The sequence below is a fragment of the Bicyclus anynana genome, chromosome 27 (assembly GCF_947172395.1).
Source record: "Bicyclus anynana chromosome 27, ilBicAnyn1.1, whole genome shotgun sequence".
Taxonomy (NCBI): Eukaryota; Metazoa; Arthropoda; class Insecta; order Lepidoptera; family Nymphalidae; genus Bicyclus; species Bicyclus anynana.
Genome location: NC_069109.1, coordinates 4,706,503 through 4,727,897, shown reverse-complemented (window position 1 = coordinate 4,727,897; position 21,395 = coordinate 4,706,503). Strand labels below are relative to the sequence as shown.

At 34.8% G+C, this 21,395-nt stretch overlaps 2 protein-coding genes across 4 annotated transcripts; one reads left to right on the top strand and one right to left on the bottom strand.

Moving 5' to 3' along the window:
* Positions 1–1,388: 1,388 nt before the first annotated feature.
* On the top strand, positions 1,389–11,031 carry LOC112053808 (PR domain zinc finger protein 5). 3 transcript variants are annotated; one of them, XM_024093372.2, is made up of 8 exons: positions 1,389–1,863; positions 2,495–2,604; positions 3,523–4,720; positions 6,844–7,049; positions 7,406–7,531; positions 8,378–8,572; positions 9,156–9,369; positions 10,896–11,031. In XM_024093372.2, exons 1-8 carry the CDS (start codon positions 1,771–1,773, stop codon positions 10,971–10,973), a joined length of 2,220 nt encoding a protein of 739 aa, XP_023949140.2. In that variant the 5' UTR covers positions 1,389–1,770; the 3' UTR covers positions 10,974–11,031. The 3 variants fall into 3 exon arrangements, with proteins under 3 accessions (XP_023949140.2, XP_023949155.2, XP_052746379.1); XM_024093387.2 differs by having other exon boundaries at positions 1,390–1,704; XM_052890419.1 differs by having other exon boundaries at positions 1,390–1,863; positions 2,505–2,604.
* A 146-nt stretch (positions 11,032–11,177) lies between these two features.
* LOC112054177 (repetitive organellar protein) lies at positions 11,178–17,585 on the bottom strand. Its single transcript, XM_052890050.1, has 6 exons — positions 17,349–17,585; positions 16,493–16,721; positions 15,125–15,424; positions 14,321–14,433; positions 13,642–13,770; positions 11,178–13,351 (listed from the first exon to the last, which is right to left on the bottom strand). Exons 1-6 carry the CDS (start codon positions 17,583–17,585, stop codon positions 12,848–12,850), a joined length of 1,512 nt encoding a protein of 503 aa, XP_052746010.1. The 3' UTR covers positions 11,178–12,847.
* Between the last annotated feature and the right edge of the window lie 3,810 nt (positions 17,586–21,395).

Genomic DNA, 21,395 nt, shown 5'->3' with positions numbered 1-21,395 from the left:
TTTGTTAAGAAGGGTGCGGTGTACGTTTGGGATTTGACGTTACTAGTGATGTAGTAAAAAATTTAATGCATGAAAATATCGATTTAATCGATTTTATCGAGATCATTAATACTGAAGTACAATTATTCTTTTTGGTGCCAGTAAATTATAAATAATAGTTAGTTAGGTTTTTATCTATTTATTTATTAATCAGATAAAATACCCTGATGCTCTTCCGAATCAGACGAATCGTCACTGATGTGTACCTGTACTGATGTGTAATTACCATTTGTGAATCTATGTACAGAAAACTCCGGGGCACTTCAAGGGTGAGTACAACTGGTACAACATCGCCCCACGAGGACATTTAAAAGTGTTTGTATAATCGGCTGTGGATAGTTGAGCGGTTCTATCACACAGTCGATTCTGATGTCTCTTTTCCAGTCATGTAGAATAAGGTTTTTTCTTTCAACAACAATTAGTTATTACGATTAACGATTCCCAGGCCTTTGTAATAAGTATCAATAAAAATTCGTGCGGAATAAAAGTTCGTGTTTTGTAAAGAAAACCATCCAAAATCCGATTTTTATTATTATTGAATATGGTATAAAAATAAATATACTCGTACACATACATTTATCCAGGTTAACGATGTTTAATTAATAAATTAATCATATTTTTAAAAGTTGTTTTGATAAACAATTGTGTCAAAGATAAATACAACTCACTTTTTTCTGACCCCGGCCAAAACTGGAACTAATGCGGTAGGCGAAATGGCGGTTGCCATTTAGTACGACAACTTCTCATTCGCACATCGAGCAGAATATGCACAGATTAATAGATACTACGTATAGAATATGGCTACATCTATATTAAGTAAGTGTCAATGTAATCATAATTAGCACTTTTGAATTGATAACTTCTAATGAAAGAGTAAACACCACAAACGTAACGCGGAGTCTATTTTAAAACTTGATGCTGTTAAAATGTTGTTTACACCTCTCCGACAATAGAGGATTCATAATTAAATTAAATAATTAATTAGATTCAATCAATTAAAGTATATAATACTACTACATTAATACCTAAGTAGTTTAAGTTATCATCTCTGTCGAACGTCCCGAGAAGCACGCGTTTTTTCACTAATAAAGCAATGTCGTCATTTCCACCATAAAAGCCAAAAGTCATAATTCATTTATTTCAATTAGGCAAATTTACAAGCACTTTTAAAACTTCTTGTAATTTTATTAGATAATGGTGATAATTAAAATCGACATCTAAATACTTAAGTTATCATAATAACTTGTATGTGAATACTAGAAAAAAAATCGCCAATATTTAACGATTATCTTCGGAAAAAATATCGATATTTTCATATATCGTTTTTTTTTGCCCAAGCCTAGTCCTATCATTGACAGCTGACATATCAGTATTAAGGAATTTTCAATTTTACTAAATTCAATTTCAATATTTATATTTTATTTATTTTATTGAGCTGTTTGTGATTTTCATGGAATTTTAGATTGCTAAATAAGTGAACCAAATACAAACTAAAATTACAAGATCGAACCGGAAAGATTGAATTCTCATCCATACGGTAAACCTAAACAACAAATTGTTGTAAAGAATTCATCAATCTTCCCTTGAAAAATTAACTGGTTTTAAAATAGGTCTGCTCTGCGGTATATTTAGTATAGATCTCAGAATAGAAAAGCATTCGAAAAGGTTAGCGATTATACCCAATTTTACTCGCTAACCAAAGATCTCTTTAGATCAGGGAACGTTGTTACAATGACTTACCTTTGCTTTGTATGCAATGATGGAGTTATTAATAACATAGATGATACCACAAGGGACAAATATAGAGATGTTATTGGTGTTCTTGTAAGTATTTGAATAAATGATTTATTGAGCAAAAAACATTTTTATACAGAATAGGTTGAAACGGCAGTTGTGCTAAAATCTATAAAAGATTTTGTGTTACAACCACCATCTCTTCACGAACGAAGATTACAATATTTTTAGCTGCAGTACAAGTACAATTAAAAACTATTAAAATTAATTAAATTAAATTAAATAAACTATTAAAATTAAAAATTACTCACTCAATACAAAATTAAGGTAGTACCTAACCTATACTATAGCTAACATCATTATCAACTCAAATTCGGCTCATTGCTGAGCTCTAGTCTCCTCAGAATGAGAGGGGTTATGCCAATGGTCCACAATGCTGACCCCTATGTGGATTGGCAGACTTCACACACAGAGAATTAGAAAATTCTCTGAAATGCAGGTTTCCTTCACCGTTCGAGACGTGATATTTAATTTTTTAAAATGTACACAACTAAAAAGTTAGAGGTGCATGCCTTGGACCAAATTCGAATCCACACCCTCAGGAATCGGAGGCAGAGGTCATATCCTAGGCTATCACAGCTCATTTGCACAGCATAAATTGACTCTAATTATGGTATGATATGAATTTTATTGTAATTATGAAATTGATATTTTTTGTCAGTTGGTTCCAGATTCCCAATTGTGCTATATATGCTGTCATGTATTACATAAACTGTGGATGTTCAAGACAGTTTGTCTGGAGAGGAGCTTGGAACATCCTACTTTACAAAGGTATTTTATCTTAATTTTTTTATCAATATAATCGATAAGTAAGAAAAGAGTAGTTTGAGAAGAATATGATGACATGAAATATGAGATATCTTGTGTTAGCACAAGCAAATATCTCATCTCATCAGTGTTTTCCCACTTTCCCAAAGCGACCCTTAGGCCGCTTTAAACTTTACAAAATCAATTCCTGTGTCAAATCACGGTTCACCGTGGTTTGTATGTAGCAACCTCCATAGAGACTTAAAACTATATTGACAGAGCTGCCACTCACGACCAAAGCACTAACTGTAGGCAGAGGCGTCCCTAGAACGTCCTTTACAATCCAGACGATGACATGACAACTGACAATGCTTCCCAGGCAACACAAACACAAGCTACACAGCTTCTTCGCCGGCGAACGAAGGTCGCGAAAACGAGGTCCCCGGTATCTAACATCACCCGGATGTGGGTTTTTTAACTCACGATTTTGGGGGGTTTTTTAACTCACAATCTTGGGGGCGTCCTGACTGATTCACTCAGGTCACAGTTACCCTCTTCTGAATGGCCCTTCAAGCCAAGGTCCAAGTCTCATCAGTGACGCCCTTATAAGTTCCGTCCTCTTTCTTTCAGCCTTCAGGTTTCATCAGGCGATGCTTCGCGCTCGCCCAACCCTCAACTGCTTATAGTATTTACATAAGACCAAACCACAAACAAGCTTTCTAAAATGATTGTCAGTCTGTTTGTCTGGGCTAAATTTTGGATCAACGGAATCAATTTTAACTTGGCTTTCAATGGATATAGATAGAGGCTATGAAGCAACATACTTAAAGGCTGTTGGTTAGTTAGGTGGGCTAATAAAATGATATGATAGTGATGAAGTAACCCAAAAATTTAGAAGCATTTTCCACAAATTAAAATTTATTATCTGAATTTGTGTTTCAGCAAAAAATGTTCCATAAAATTACAGAAAAGCGACTTAGAAATTCACATCCTATGTCCCGAGAAATGTTATGAACACAAACAATTACATAGCAACAAAAGCTATCAATATAATGAAGATTCCAATGATTACAACTCTCAATACATAAATAATGTTGTATATATACAAAATGATAATCAATACATTGACAATGTAAACGATGACTTTGAATACATTGATAGAAATAATCAATATACAAACCATGATAATTTAAAATTAAATTGCAATGAACATGGTCAAATTAAACGCAATACAATAACACAATTCAACTATGATGTAAATAATGATTTTGAATACATTGATAAAGACAAAGAATATACTAATAATGCTAATTTAAAAGTAGATAGCAATGAACATACCAAACATACCATAACACATGTAACAATGCAACAGTTCAACTATGATGCAAATAATGATTTTGAATACATTGACAAAGACAATCAATATATCAATGATGATATTTTAAAATTAGCAAGCAATAACCATAATATTCAACATGTCTCAATGCAACAATTCAATTATGATGCAAATAATGATTTTGAATACATTGATAAAGACAATCATTTAAATGATAATAATGCAAAATTAGAATGTGATGCTCCAAACAATAAACATAATTCAATGGAACAAATAAAGTATGATGTAACACAAACAAATATTAATCAGGATTCAAAAAATGATCAATCAATAGATGATGATATGAGACTTGATGATCAATTGATTAAACAATCAGTGAATGATGATACGATAGATGATAATCACATGATTGAGTCGAATAATCAACAGAACAAATTAACAGATATTATAGAAAATAGTAACTTGATATATGACAATAAAATTGAAAATGATAATACAGAAATCTTAGAAGCAATTCATAATATCAATTTAGAAACAAATCATAATAACGATAAGTTAGACATTTCTAAACAAGAGGATATTGAAGAAAATGTTGATAAAAATAGTGATAGTGAAAAGAAGATTAAAAAGAAGTCTAGTAAAGTTTTCAAGAGGATAATTTTGAGTTTAGAGAAGCAGAAAGCAGAGTTAGAAGCTAACAGAAAGAAGAAGAAGTATATGGAAGCTGAATTCAAGTGTTATAACTGTGCTCTGAGCTTCCTGTTTAAGGATACGTATCAAGTCCATATGATGAGGCATGAAGAGGTGAGTGTTTGTGTTTCATTAGCATTCCATGTCTAGCTCCTTTATAAGGTCCGTTTATATCTACAGACACAGTGCGTCACAGACAAGTAGTGTGGCAGACACCCACAGACATTGTCTATTCACACTGCCCAGCAGGTAGCTGACACTTATAGTCCGTTTCATGAAAGTGGTCGCCCAGACGCGGCGCTAATGTCACTCATTTTCATTTGGTAATGCCGGTCTTATTGACAGGTTTCATGAAAAGGACATGCAGACATGAACCGCTGTATCAACATCAGTAAACTGTCTTATTTTTTTCACTGCAAATGCAGCTGAGCTAAGTTTATCAGACAGTTTTTCTATATGAGCACCCCACTGAAGTTTATAATCCAAGGTCACTGTGGAATTCTCCATTTTCAGTGTTTCTCTCTTACTCCATTTGGTAGTCAAAACTAAATTATTAAAGTAAATTATTTGCAGTGGACCAATGCGACGCATGCGATATAGCACTTCAATCTCTATCTATTAAAAAAACCCGCATCAAAATCCGTTAAAATTTAAGCATACATAGATACGTGATAGGCCAGTGGATATGACCTCTGCCCCCGATTCCGGAAGGTGTGGGTTCGAATCTGGTTCGGGCATGCACCTCCAACTTTTCAGTTGTGTGCATTTTAAGAAATTAAATAGCACGTGTCCCAAACGGTGAAAGAAAACATCGTGAGGAAACCTGCATACCAGAGATTTTTTTAATTCTCTGCGTGTGTGAAGTCTGCCAATCCGCATTTGGGCAGTGTGGTGGTCTATTGGCCTAACCCCTCTCGTTCTGTGAGGAGACTCGAGTTCAGCAGTGAGCCGAATATGTGTTTATAACGAAGCATACATAGGGACAGAGAAAGCGACTTTGTTTTATACTATGTAGTGATTTGATATAAGTCAAGTACGCTATCTATCTAAGAATGAAGCATGCTTCATATAAAAAAACAAGACAAAGTCAGTTTCGTTGTGCATGCCGTTAAGTTATGGAATGCTCTCCCTTTAAACATACGGCAATCAAAGACACTGGACATTTTTAAAAATGCCGTAAAGTCTCATTATCTGGTGCAGTAAAGACGATCTGTATATATTATTTCTCTTCAATATAATGTATTTATTAGTATATTTTGATATGTATTTTATTCATTATTGTAGGTATTTGTGTAATATTGTTTATGTATTAGGATGTAAATTATTTGTATGTATGTGTATTACTAATACTATGGTTATTTTTGTTTTACGCCACCTGCTGATGTCCTTAAGTTTTCCTAAACCGAAGGTTGCCTGGAAGAAATCGCTACTTAGCGATAAGGCCGCCTTTTGTATGCTGATCTCTTCCTAATTTGTTTTTTATTTCACTTGTTTTTGTCTTTGTGGTGTGCAAATAAAGTATATTTATCTTAAAGTCAGACTCTCTACTTTAAACTTTTGACGAAGGGACTCGCGTGATTTCAATTTATATATTGCTCGAACTGCTCTTTTCTGAAGTACAAATGTAATGAATGTACAAATGAAATGAAAATACAAATATAGAATGTATATTATTATTATTAAGTACCATAGCTGGGCATTAACTCGTTAATCCGTTAATCGTTAATTAACGAAGTTAACATTTTGATTAACGGATTAACTTTTAAGTTAACTTTTAAAAATGTTAACGGACCCGTTAACTTCCGTTAATGTGCAGAAGTCCGTTAATTGTTAATCCAATGCTTACTATTTACCGCGCGACGCGATTAACAGGTTTAGACAAGTAAGAAATTATGAAAGATTTTTTTTTCAAAGAAATCAACAAATTACTATATTTATTATATCTATACTATAATTATAGATAAAATCAACTAAAAACAAATTATGGCACTTTTCCCCAGTGATCACCTTTAGTTTTGCAATGGGGATCTCACACAATGATATAAAAATGCAATATTAACCAGTCATATTAACGAATTAACGATTAACGTTAACTTGCGTTAATTCTTCCGACATGTAACGCTTTAACGTTTAACGAAGCTAACCTTTTTTGTAGCGGACTAACGATTAACGAAGTTAACTATTTGATTAACGGTGCCCAGCTATGTTAAGTACCCTATCGTTTGTTTTCTTCACAGTCCAACGGTGAGTACGTATGTCCAGCGTGTACACTCCGTTTCGCGAGCCCTGCTCTGCTGCGGGTGCACGTCGCTGGGCACGCCGAGCGCCACGCGTGCCGGCGCTGCGGCGAGGTGCTGCGCCCCCGCGCGCGCCGGAAGCACCCCTGCGCGAGCGGCACTCCGCCCCAGCAGGTCGCTTGCCATCTGTGCGGGAACCTACTCAAGTTAGTGTAACTGCTTGACGGCATCCGTGGCGCAGTGGTATGCGCGGTGGATTTACAAGACTGAGGACCTGGGTTCGATCTCCGGGCTGGGCAGATTGAGATTTTCTTAATTTGTCCAGGTCTGGCTGGTGGGAGGCTTCGGCCGTGGCTAGTTACCACCCTACCGGCTAAGACGTACCGCCAAGCGATTTAGCGTTCCGGTATGATGTCGTGTAGAAACCGAAAGGGGTGTGGATTTTCATCCTCCTCCTAACAAGTTAGCCCACTTCCATTTTAGACTGCATCACTTACCATCAGGTGAGATTGTAGTCAAGGGATCAGCTGATATGATGATGATGACGAAACTCCAATTTCAGAGACGCAAATGGTCTGCAGCAGCATTTAAAAAGAGTCCACGCGAACAAAGTCAGCGCGCGACGCTATGCGTGCAATGTATGTGGAGATAGCTATACTAGACAGGGGGCTCTTCGGACCCATATGATGTGAGTATCATCAATAACCTATTCAGCTCACTGGTGAGCACGAGTCTCCTCTCAGAATGAGAACGGTTAATAGTCCACCACGCTGGCCCAATGCCGATTAGCAGACTTCATACAATAGGCTACTTGTTTCTTTTGTAAACAGTGTTTAAACTGAATTATGGAAGTATTATAAGCTATATTTTATTTTGTCCCGTCAATAATAACCAGTAAAAAATTTAATATAAATGAAATTGAAAAATGACATTTTTGCCGCCGGAACATAGCACAGTAGCAAGTGACGTCATTCATAGAGATAACAGCGTGATTGGCGTTTGCATTGATGTGATTATATCACGTCATCGCAAGCGCCAATCACAAACCGATGCCTTGTAGCGAATGACGTCACAGTTTATGATTGGCGTTTGCGGTGACGTGATAAAAATACAATTTTATTTTATAAAAATATTACAATTACGAGATTATTTTCACAAATAAAAATGTGATTAGAGTTTCTAGGCATCTAAACTGCCTATATGCAAAAAATCTTCTTAGTTTTGTACAGCAGGCGAGTAGCCTATTCTCTGGTATGCAGGTTTCCTCACGATGTTTTTCAAACACAAAACAAACATGTCAATTTATAATTTAATTGATATTAATTTCAGAAGTGTTTGGGTCAGAAAGGAGATTTCTCATGTTAATGTTCATTTCGTCAATTTTAGTCAAGTTCAAAATATCAAATGGGACATATTAGGACTATCAGATTATATTACATACAGACAAACATAGACTGTCAAAATCATTACCCTTCCTTTTGACTTCGCCGTAGTCGGGTAAAAATCTACATATTATATTGTGTGTATGTTCCAGTAAACACATAAACCGCAAGTTTCCCTGCGAGCTGTGCGCGCGTAGCTACAGCAGTCCGTACACGCTGGCGCAGCACAAGAGAACCCACCACGCCGCGCCGCTCACACACCACTGCGATACGTGCGGCGCGGGCTACGGCTCCAGGAAGAGTCTGCTCGCGCACATGAGGAATACTAGCAACCATTCTACCACTACGTGAGTTAATACTGTTTGTTTGTAAATTCTAATTCTAAATTCTAATTTTAAATTCTAATTCTAAATTCTAAATCTAATTCTAAATTCTAATTCTAATTCTAAATTATAATTCTAATTCTAAATTCTAAATTCTAATTCTAAATTCTAATTCTAAATTCTAGTTCTAAATTATAATTCTAAATTCTAATTCTAAGTTCAAATTAAAAAATCCAAATTCAACATTATAAATTCAAATTCTAAATCTAAATTCAAATACAAAATAATTATTCAAAATACAAATTCCAAATGCAAATTCAAAATAAATTGGTTCGACCAACACAGCGCTTTGTGGTAGTGGTCGCTATTCCACCTTGGGACCCCAACTAACGAACTATGTGCCCCGCTCATTGGCCACTTCAGCTTCGAGACACGTTGAGCTATGGTTTTGACTTTAAGTTCTTCTGTGGATATCCTCATTTTGATTCGATCACGCAGAGAAACCCCAAGCATAGCTCGCTCCTCTTACCCAGACAAGGAAGCAAAGTCTCCAGAAATCCACCTGAATCACTCGGTAGGAGATGACCATACTTCATTTTGTCATCAGATACGAGTGCCCCATATGCAGTCGCGTGTGCCCCAACCAAAAGTCGCTCGCGTCCCACATCCAGTGCGTGCACTCGAGTCGCAAGGACTACGCGTGCGCGCTGTGCCCCGCGCGCTACACCAGCAGGAAGTCGCTCGTGCGACACGCGCTCGCGCACACCGGCCGCGCGCCGGCGAGGGTCGTCGTGTGCCATTTGTGCGGGAATCATTTCAAGGTAAATTAAAAAAAAAATAAGTAAAAACCTTTACGCACGCTGGAGTTGAGGAACCACTTGACTCCTAAATGGACGACCGGTCGCCGTATCGTATCATATCCGTTACGTGATATGTAAAAAAATATAAAGTAAACTAAGGGCAATAGGCGAGCACAGTATCATGCTCCGCGCGATAGAGGAATATAGAGATTTTTTAAATGGCTCACAACGGTAGATTAAAACCGCATTCCCTGACTGTCGGCTTCTTCAACGCAGACGGGCTTTTCGATAAAATACTCGCGGGCAGCGAATGGATACGCGCTTTGTGAAAATTTTTATCGGGCAATGCGTGCTGCCATCTACCGGCACAGTGAAACAGTGTTTGTTGTTTTAGACTACCGGTAGATGGCGTTATTAGAGAACTTTGAAACAATCCTTTTTTGTGTTCTTTAAGAATCTGTTGCGATGCAGTTGTGCATGAGGCTCATAGATGGCGCTATATTTTTGTTGTTCTGAACTACCGGTAGATGGCGTTATTAGAGAACTTTGAAACAATCCCTTTTTGTGTACTTCCAGAACCTCTTGTGATGCAGTTGTACCTGAGGCTCATAGATGGCGCTATATTTTTGTTGTTTTGAACTATCGGTAGATGGCGTTATTGGAGAACTTTGAAACAATCCCTTTTCGTGTATGTACTTCAAGAACCTGTTGCGATGCAGTTGTGCCTGAGGCTCGGAGATGGCGCTATATTTTTGTTGCTTTAAACTACCGGTAGATATAACGCCATCTACCGTTTAAAGTCGTAGACCCCTTGCCATGTTTTTCCGTGTTGGTTTACCCAACCTACTTATTTGATATTGATTTTCCTACAACTTACACACTTTTATAAACATATATAATATTTTTTTTACTTCATAGTTACTTTTAAAATAATGTATATGTTTTGAAATTATAAGATAATATGATGTAAAAAATAGGTACTATCAGTGTATGTGTTATGACTTATGATCCACTATCGTGGAAACCATTTTCATTTAATGGACCCCCAAATTTTTTTCGCTGACATAGACCCCTTGCAGTTTGTCATAGAAACCCTTAGGGGTCGATATAGACCACTTTGGGAATTACTGGTTTAATACAACAAACACTGTTTTACAGTGCCAGTAGATGGCAACAATACTTTGAAACAATTCCTTTTTGTACTCTTCAAGAACTTGTTGCGATGCAGTTGTGTCTGAGGCTCATAGATGGCGCTTTATTTATTGAAGTGATAACTCCTAATGAAGGGTAAATCGCTTCGTAACGTAACGCGTTACGGTGTCACTCTGTCTGGCTTCCCTTTTACTCACACATACGGCAGTAGGTTTCAGTTATCACTTTTGTCGAGCGTCCTGAGATGCACAGGTTTTTGTTTATTTATATTTTTATCCGACTTGAAATAAAAGTTCTCATTTCGTCGGAAGTTCTCGATTCGTCGGAAGTTCTCAATTCGTCGGAATCTTTTATTTTGCTGATGATAATGATGATAATGGATTATTTTGTTCCAGGATAACAGTAAACTGAACAGACACATCCGAGAAGTATGCAAGAAGGCGAAAGAAGAACAAATGGCTGTGTACAGTTAGAAGTATTGTTGTATAATAAGTATAATCTGTGATATTACAATAAATTGTTTTCTCTTATTTTTAATTATTTTTCATTATTAATATAGTTTTGATCGAAAACCATAACGAATTTTGCATAAATAAAAGTAACTTATTTCTTCCGTTAACATACTGAACACAGGTCGTAGACAAATAAAGTAATAAACGAATAATTGGCGAGCCGTTATCAGTCAAAACTTAGACGTGAATTTCACTTTTTTTCACTAATTTATTTTAAGCTATCTGTTCAATAAGTTCAGGTTGTAATTTATTTGCTCACACTTAATTTTTTTATATTTTTGAAATAAAAGTATAAAAATCTATTACTCTATTATTACACTTTTTTGACCCCTCGTGTGTTCTGAGAAAAGAGTGAGGAAAGTTAACGGATGTGCTGTATTCGTCTATTACTTTTTCTGTCTACGACATTGACGGTTGCAATTTCCTGTGGCGCCCCCGCCCTTGGTCTTTAGAGTATCGTGAAATTTGAATTGAAAAACAATTGTTTTTTAATAAAATCAAACACATTTTATAAGTTAAAAGTATATTTTATTAAATTTTTCCAACAAATGAAAACAAAGCTACCTTATCTATCTCTGATACATATTTTATATATTTTATATCTAATGTAATAAAATTGCACTATCCTCAAAAAAATCATTTTATTACAAAACAAAGTTCGCAAGTAACTAAAAAAACTACTGAACAGTACAATTCTGTACTGTTCAAAAGTACTGAACTATATGTTTTTCACCAATATATAGAGAAAGGTTTAGGTATATAATTTGTGATAATATTGTGTATTATAAAGATATGACGATGATTGTTGGACGTATCGAAATAACTATTATTTTGTTTTAGACTACTTAAGTATACAATTCTTCGCACTACCCTCAAAATTATCAGTTATATTGTTACTCTACAAATCAGTTTATCTTTAAAACTAGACACTTTTTGGCTAAATCCATAAATGAAACAGATTTTCTTAACTACCTTCCTTAGTACACAATTTATCTTTGAACTACCCTCATAAAACTAATATATAAATCTCGAAAACCACTTGACGTATAAAGATGAAATTTGGCAGGAAGGTAGCTTACAGTTAGTAGACGTTAGGGACGGATTTTGCGACAGGGCCGGATTAAGGAGGTCTACGGGCGGACGAAAAAGCGAGCTTCCGCTAATTTTGCTACAAATTATATTACAAATACAAATTTTACTTCAAATACTGAAGCCGTCCGTTATCTTGTTTAATACACTACCTACTACATATTGTCGATATACAATTTTTCTTCGCACTACCCTCAAAATATTCACTTTTTGTCTAATTTCTGTTATTTCCTCTACAAATCAGTATTATTCAAAATATTATAATTAATCTTTTAAAAGTAAACACTGTCTAAATTTGTACATGAGACGATATTCCTTAATTACTCTAAATAAATCTTTGCACTACCCTCACAATTGTCACTTTTTTCAAAATCTTGTCCAATTATGAACACTTTTTTGGCTTTAGAACTATAGTTTATCTTTTAAAACTGGTTACTTTTTGGCTAACTCCGTACTTAAGACGGTTTTCCTTAACTACCTTTTCTTAATACACAGTTTATCTTAGCATTACCCACAAAATTGACACTTTTTGTAAAATTCCGTTTTTTTTTCCATAAATCGGTCGATTCTCTCAACTCGGTCAACTCTTTTTCAAAATCTTGTCCTATTATGAACACTTAAAAATTATTTTATATTATTAACTTATTATTTAAAACTGGACACTTTTGTCGAAATCCATACATGAAGCAGTTTTTCTTAACTACCTTCCTTAGTACACAGTTTATCTTTGCCCTACCCTCAAAAAACTAATTTTGCAGCAAATTAAAACACTGCAAGGCAGCATACGATATCAAACTGTACCCGTCCATAGCTTGCACTATTATCTTGTTTAATACACTACTACATAGAGTCAAAATACAATTCTTTTTCGCACTACCCTCAAAATTTACACATTTTTCCAAATTCCATTTTTTCCTCCACATATCAGTCAAGGAACTCTTTTTCAAAATCCTGTCCTCTTGTGAATTTGGAATACTAATTTGACTTAGTTGGTTTGTATTTTTTAATCTTTTCAAAATTACTTCTAATATATGGAAAATGTAGCATAGGTTTTCGGCTTTTTCTACATTTTTGAGTTCGTAAATATCATTGGTTATTGCTGTACAGGATTTTTCTAGTATGGCGACAATTTTTTCTAATGTATAATGTATTATATGTGTTGATCTATTTAACAATAAAAGACGGTGAATAGTTGCATCTCTTTCTAACAACTGAAACAAACGTGAAAAAAATATCTTTATCAGCAAAGTTTTTCAGTTTATTTTTTTATTCTTTACAAGTTAGCCCTTGACAACAATCTCATGATGATGCAATCTAAGATGGAAGCGAGCTAATTTGTTAGGAATCAAAATCTATGAAGTAGGGTGGTAAGAAATATGTCACCTAGCCTATGGGGCATATTATATACTCACAAATTACGTGGTTTTCTATTGGTAAAAGAATCTTCAAAATTTTCAAAATTCAGAAATTAAAAATCCCTTAAAATCCTGACAAATTCCAATTTTACCTCTTAAAATAATTAGTATAGATCAATAATTACAGTGTTAGGTCCCTCGTCGTTTCCTTCATAAATGTCATCCAATAACATATTGATTTGTTCCAGCATATCCTCGAGAAAATTGGGATAGTTCTCCTCTTCATGCAATTTGTCAACTAGCTTGCCTAAAATCTAAATAATAACTCAATAATTAATATAAAAATATATTGAAACAAGTCATAGTCAAATATGCAACGACTAAAACTTATAGACAAATGTAAAACGAGTTATAGACAATTGTGAAACGAGCTATAGTCAAAATTGAAACGGCTTATAATCAAATATGAAAAGTAAATATAAAGAAATAAATAAATTTAAAACCTGCTAGATGGCGCCCATAAAGCAACTATGACATGACAATTGACAGCAAACGTCAAATCGACTACTGCATTGAAAACGCCATCTATCCGCCATTATTACCCCCAATATTGTTGCATGTTTTGGGAGAGAATGAATATTATTTCGAAAGAATTAAAGTAAATTCGTAGATTTGTATAATCAAAAATAGTTAAAAAAAATATTTTCTTTTATTTCCGCCAGGGTACAATGACTGATCCTGGGCTCCATACAATTTTGGACCATATTGTTTAAAACTACTTTTAGCATCCATTTTAGGAAAGTGACAGAGTGAAGTGATTAGAAAACACAATAAATTATTATACATAAGTAAAAAATAACTCACTTTAGATATTTCTTCTGCAATTTCTGCAGTGCTCTCAGAAAACTGACTCTCTGATAGAAAACTCAGTAGACAGTGCGCTGATTCGTTTATCCGTATTTCAGAGAATTGTGATGCTGCAAATAAAGACGACTAGCTGACGCCGCGCAGTTTCAGCCGCGTGGTTCTCGTTCCAGTAGGAATATGGGGATAATATATAGCCTATAGCCTGCCTCGATAAATGGGTTCGATTCCTGGCAATTTTTATGATTTTATAATTTCTAAATTGGCCACCAACCTACCAACAAAGACGTACCGCCAAGCGATTTAGCGTTCCGGTACGATGTTGTGTAGAAACCGTCATGGGTAGAATGAACTTGTACCTCTTCTTGGAAGGGAACACAATGTTTTTTATGCTTTACAAGCTATCCCTTGACAACAATCTCACCTGATGGTAAGTGATGATGCAATCTAAGGAGAACCTTTCGGTTACCACGACATCGTATTCCAGAAAGCTAAATCGCTTGGCGGTCTTTGCTGTTTTCCCAACATTTCCCTTCACTGCTCTGCTCCTATTGATCGTAGCGTGATGAAAAGTATACTATAACCTGCCCAGGAGTATGAAGAATAATTGTACCAAGTTTCGTTAAAATCCGTCGAGTAGTTTTTGTTTCTATAACGAACATTCAGACAGACAGACAGACAAAAATTTTACTGATTGCATTTTTGGCATCAGTATCGATCACTAATCACCCCCTGATAGTTATTTTGGAAATATATTTCATGCACAGAATTGACCTCTCTACAGATTTATTATAAGTATAGATTAGTTTAAATCCATACCACTTTTATAAGAACTTCTTGGTTGGGAACTCTTAAAACCAGAATCCAAAGAATTACAATCATCACTGAAATATCTTTCCTTTTTGTTCAAATAACATTTTACTTTGTTCAATTCTTTTAAAGTTTTTATAGATACTGTTTGCATTTGCTCGTTTGAATCGTCAGAAAATTCTGTTTCCATTTGAAATTGAGTGTTTTCATTGGAAATAAATTCTTTTCTTTTGATTTCATTTGAATGAACTTCTTTTATTGCATCAGTGGGTAAATCATTTAAAATACATTCCTCTGTTCTTAATTTTTTTAGAATACATGTATTGCTTTTTGTACTAAATTCCTTTTGAATACATGAATTGTTGTTTCTATTTAATTCTTTATGAATATATGTATTGGTGTTTGTTCTCAATTCGTTTTGAATACATGCATTGGTGTTTGTTCTTAATTCTTTTAGAATACTTGCATTATTTGAATTGAATTGAGAAGTTTTATTTTCATGGCAACCCGTTTTTTTTCTTCCATCGTTAGATAAATTGTTTATTATACACTCTGTTATTCTTTTCTTTTCTTTCGAATTGAGAGTCACTTTCATTTCATCATTAGTATTGTTTTTATTATAATTTGTTGGATTGTTCATAAAGTTTGGATTGATTATAATATTTTCTTCTCTACAAGTTAGGTAACAATTTTCTTTTGTTATTTGACTGTTATTAGAATTGTTATGGTCATATATTTCTATATTTAAGTCGGTATCTTTGTAACCGGATAGCAAATTTTGAGATTCTGCTGGTGTAAATTGAAATTTTTCATTTTGTTGTGTTTTCGACATTAAAGTATTATTTTGAAATATATTTCGATCATCTTGGCAAGTATTTTGTGTTAAACCATTCGAATTATCCAAAAACGTAAATTCTAGGTTTGAATCGTCAGCTTCTATACATTTTGTGGTATTAATTGTTTTGTCGATATTTTGTTCATCATTGCATAAATTTGGATTATCCAAAAACGTAAAATCAAGTGTTGAATCAACTTCTTTATATTCTGTGTTGGATGTTTCATTTAAATTATTGTTAGCAATATTCTTTGAATCATCATTTTGATATTTAGTTATATGACTGGTTATTTCACAATCATACCTATTACTTGAATTAGTAATATATCTTTTTTCGCTTGTATCAGTTTTCATTCGTTTATTCTCAGTACTGTAGTTGTTTTGGATGCTATGTTTTCTTGTATCTTTGTCAGTAGATACGTCTATTATATTTATTGCATTAACTTTATTATATATTTTAGTGTCTTGAAAATTATTTATACTGTTATTTTCTTTAATATTTTGCTCACAAATGTTATTTCTCAAACCTGTATTGGATCTATTAAGTAAGTGTTTGTTTGCTATAACTAAATCTTCCTGACTCTGACTTATATGAGTGTTATCAGTGAAACCGTGAACTGTGTATAATATGGTTTGCTGTGAATCTATGTTGCTGTTTCCTATATTATTGAAGTCTCCTGTTTTGTTATTGTCTACTAAACTTTGTGTGATGGTATCATTGTTTTGTGTAGTGTCAATAACATCATTTATATTTCTCTGTAAATTTTGTGTACTTATTTCAGTGAAATTATTAATGTTTTCCTCAATAGTGTTTCTAATATCACTTTCAGCATTCATTTCACTAAATATATCACTATAGTCAGTTGTTACATCCATTTCGTTAGTTAAAACATCGATCATAGTTGTTTGCGAGTCATCACAATGTGTAGACTGCGTTAATATATTTTGTGCATTGTTTTCAAATATCTAAAAAAAAAATAATCAACTTAACATTTTTTAGGAAACGAAACAATCAGTTTTTAATTATTTATATACACGTTGATCGCTGATAGCAGTTTTACTTTGATGAATCAATTTTTAATATTAGTTTGGTGGTTTAGTGTAAAAGTATATCATAAAATATATAATACCCATTAGTTACCTCATTACCCAAATTCTTTAAAACATTTTCAGCTCTCCCATAATATTTAACTGATCTAACTGATCATGACTTTCATTAAGATTATCACCATCTATCTTAAGATTATCATCATTCAGATCATCATCATCACATACACATACGTCGTATACAACTCGCAGATAATGTAGCTTTCCATTGGCGAAAAATATTTCAATATCCGTTTAGTACAAACTCGCTTTAGCATTTATTATATAAGTACTTACCTCATTGTTTTCTGCATTTTTCAACTCGTCCATAACATCTAACAACGAATTGGTATCTTCTACTTCCTTAAGAATATCATTTAAATCGAAATTCTCAAGTATTGTCACACTATCATGACTTTCATTATGGTTATCACCATCCTTCTCAGCATTATCATCATTCTGATCACCATCATCATCACTAATATTAAAATCATCATCACATATAAAGATGTCTATATTCGATGTGTCCTCCATGTTTTGTTCAGTGATTTTATTTTTTAAATATTCTATATATTCTTCGTCTGTCTTGTCTGACGGTTTGCTTTTAATGACGGCCAATGCGATTGCTAGTCTGTGTTTTTGTATTATATGATGAACTGAAAAAACACAGGTGAATGTAGACTATTGGGCTCACTGTTGAGCACTAGTCTCCTCTCAGTATGAGAGGGGTTAGGCTAATAATCCACCTCGCTTAAAGAATTAAGTAAATTCTCAGGTATGCAGGTTTCCTTACTGCCTCCGTGGCGCAGTGGTATGCGCGGTGGATTTACAAGATGGAGGTCCTGGGTTCGATCCTCAGTTAAGCCGGAACTGAAAGGGTTTGGCTATTATTTGGAAACAATTTGTAAAATCCACGCATTTGTAGAATTCACGTGTCAGCTAGTTTTGTCTATTTCTCTTCACTTGGTCGCATGTGCATGATAGTGCCACATATTATACTATTTTATCTTGGCAAGTTCGTTCGTAACACTCCCGATGATCCGCGCGGGCCGGGGGGCATGTGGCGATGAATGAAAAATCCACAACTGATGCACCTCACTTCCCCGCGCGCACGATTTCACACCCGCGCAGTCTTGTCCCCCGTCGCATATCATGGGAGTTACATCAACGAACTTGTTAAGCTTTTTTTTTATTCTTTTATTGTTTACAAATTAGCCCTTGACTACAATCTCATCTGATGGTAAGTGATGATGCAATCTGAGATGGAAGCGGGCTAACTTGTTAGGAGGAGGATGAAAATCCACACCCCTTTCAGTTTCTACACGGCATCGTACCGGAACGGTGATAACTAGCCACAGCCGAAGCCTCCCACCAGCCAGACCTGGACCAATTAAGAAAATCTCAATCGGCCCTGCCGGGGATTGAACCCAGGACCTTCGTCTTGTAAATCCACCGCGCATACCACACTGCGCCACGGAGGTCGTCAAGCTATAGATAATGGTATAGTTAAGGTCGAAAACTTAAAATTAAAGTTACAATGGCTCCAAACGCGCCTTGGTCAGAGAAGAGCCCACGACAAATTCGAGCTTCGAGTAATTACACTAGCGATCATGCCTTTAAAGTTTAAAAATGGAACACAATACTACGAGCCTGAATAAACAAAGAATACTCTTGACTTTATTTAATATGCTAAAACCGCATTAAAATCTGTTTAGTAGTTCCAGTAATTCAGCATAAGTCATAGTCAAGTCATAGTCCAGACATTGACGCAAGCAAACAGATGAAAAAAAATATTACTTAAAGTAATTATTTTGTTGCTGTATTTTATAGGCCCAAACCAATTTTTGTTACCTAATTGTATTCAAATTATTTCTACATTTATTTGTAGATTTATGCATTAGAATTCTTCATACTTTATAAATGAATAACGGATATTTACTAAATAAGTAATAAAATAAAAATATGAATATTTCAGGCCATAGTATTATTATTAAGTATTACTTACCATAATCTTCATTATTCATACTGATTTATAATAACTAGAATTCAATAAATGTAATGTTGATATTAGATGGGCAATGGACATTGTATAATAAATCATAAAACATTTATGTAAAATAACATCGGTCGATAATTTCAACTTACTTCGCGCCATAAAAACTGTTCTTTTTTAAAAGGTATTTTTATCGTTCAGTTGAAAGTATAAAAAAAATTAGTACTCTATGGTTATTATTTTTTTTTAAATCTATGGCATAAAAAATTATATTATTTCAATGTGTTTCAAGTTAGCAAAGAAGTGGATAACATATTAGACATTGTATTAAATATTAAGTTATTTTGATTAACTAATAATTCATATTTAATTTCTTAGTAAAAATTAGTTATTCATACAAAGTATGTTTTAAAGAAACGTTTTTTGTCAGTAATTTCGCTTTTTCACAAGTTTTTTTAAGATCAAAAAGCCTAGTACCCAATAATTTAGGATCAAAAAGGCAATTGAAAAATATTTGACGTTGGTGATGCTTTACTTTTTAGGATGTTGGATATATACCAATTTTTTGAGGATGTTATTTTTTTATAACATTTTAAATGGCGTTGTATACGATTTTATTCGGTCTAAGCATATTTATGATAGCTTTAGTAATGGCTATCATAAAGAAAATGTATTTCCATTGGAAGGAAGAACACAAAATCGAGAGAATGACTATGACAACAGTCGATAGACCCAGTTAGTATACTCTAGTCGGTTAGAAGCGTCCAACTTCTAGTGAAAGTGATACATATTTTAAAAAAGCATGAAAATACTTTCTACTTTCTAATGTTTTATTACGTTAAAATATTGATATTCTATTAAAAGAATTTTCAATCGGTTCAGTAGGTGGATCCAAAGAGTTTGTGGGGTTGGGATTCAGGGGTAACCCCTTCAACCTCACAAACATACCTACATTCGTTCGTTATCAACTGCTGGGCTCACTGCTGAGCTGACTCTCTCAAAATGAGAGGAACTAGGCCAAACGTGAGATACGTGATAGCCCAATGGATATGACCTCTGCCTCCGATTCCGGAGGGTGTTGGTTCGAATCCGATCCGGGGCATGCACCTACAACTTTTCAGTTGTGAGCATTAAAAAAAATTAAATATCACGTGTCTTAAACGGTGTAGTGTTTGTTTGTAGGTTTTGAAAAGGAACAACTGAATCGATTTAAAAAAAAATTGTCATTGTTGAGAAGTTACACTATCCTCGAGTGATATAGGCTATATTTTATCCCCGTATTCCTACGGGAACGGGAACCACACAGATAAAAGCGCGCGGTGTCTTATATCAATAAAAAGGTCCCATGATCACGCCACTCGAATGCGGATTGCTGTGCCAAATAAGACTGCCTCATTGGTCCAGTGGTTTGTTTGTGGTTTCGAATCAAGAGGTCCCGGGTTCAAACCCTGCGTCGGGGTATATGAGATACTGAGTTCTTCTATAAAATATTCAGTTAAGTTTTTCAGCCCGCAGTTGGAAAGTCAGTCCCGGTCTTTATCATTACCATCTGACAATGGTTTTTTTTTATTTATTCTTTACAAGTTAGCTCTTGACGACAACCTCACCTGATGGGAAGTGTTGATGCAATCTAAGAAGGAAGCGGGCTAACTTGTAAGGAGAAGGATGAAAATCCACACCCCTTTCGGTTTTTACACGGCATCGTACCGGAACGCTAAATCGCTTGGCGGTAATCTTTGCCGGTAACTAGCCACGGCCGAAGCCTCCACTAGCCAAAAATTCGTGTATGAATTTAACACGTTCTCTGCGTCACTGATTTTTCAGTACTTTACCAATACAATACGAGGTTTTTTGACTCACGCTAAAATTTCGTGGTGTGGTACGAGGTTAATTGACCTCGTACCGCAGCGAACGTGTTAACCCACCAAATGATGCGCCAACCTCTAAGCCCGCCAAGCTGCATTGTAGCAGCAAGGAGGGAGGCGTAAAATAGGTTGATAATGATATGCAAAAGCAAGGTTTTCTGCAGCAGTCAGCATGATGATCAGCATGGATAAGTGCGTGCTTCGCCGGCGGCGGTACGTGCGTGACATCGACGTGTATGACGTCATCACCAAGAGTGACGTCAGTCTCACCAAGCGCTCGGAACACGAGCTCTGCGCTGTAGGAGAGAGTGTTCCTCATTGACAATGTATAGTAGGTACACCTCATGTTGATTAACTTGACACTTTGCCCGAATGACTGAGTTTGTTTGGTAGCCAGGTGTTAATGCGCATGAGTTATATATTGTAAACAGTGAACATAACATTTTATTAATTTTATATACTTTTCTCTGATAAATTAACTTGTAT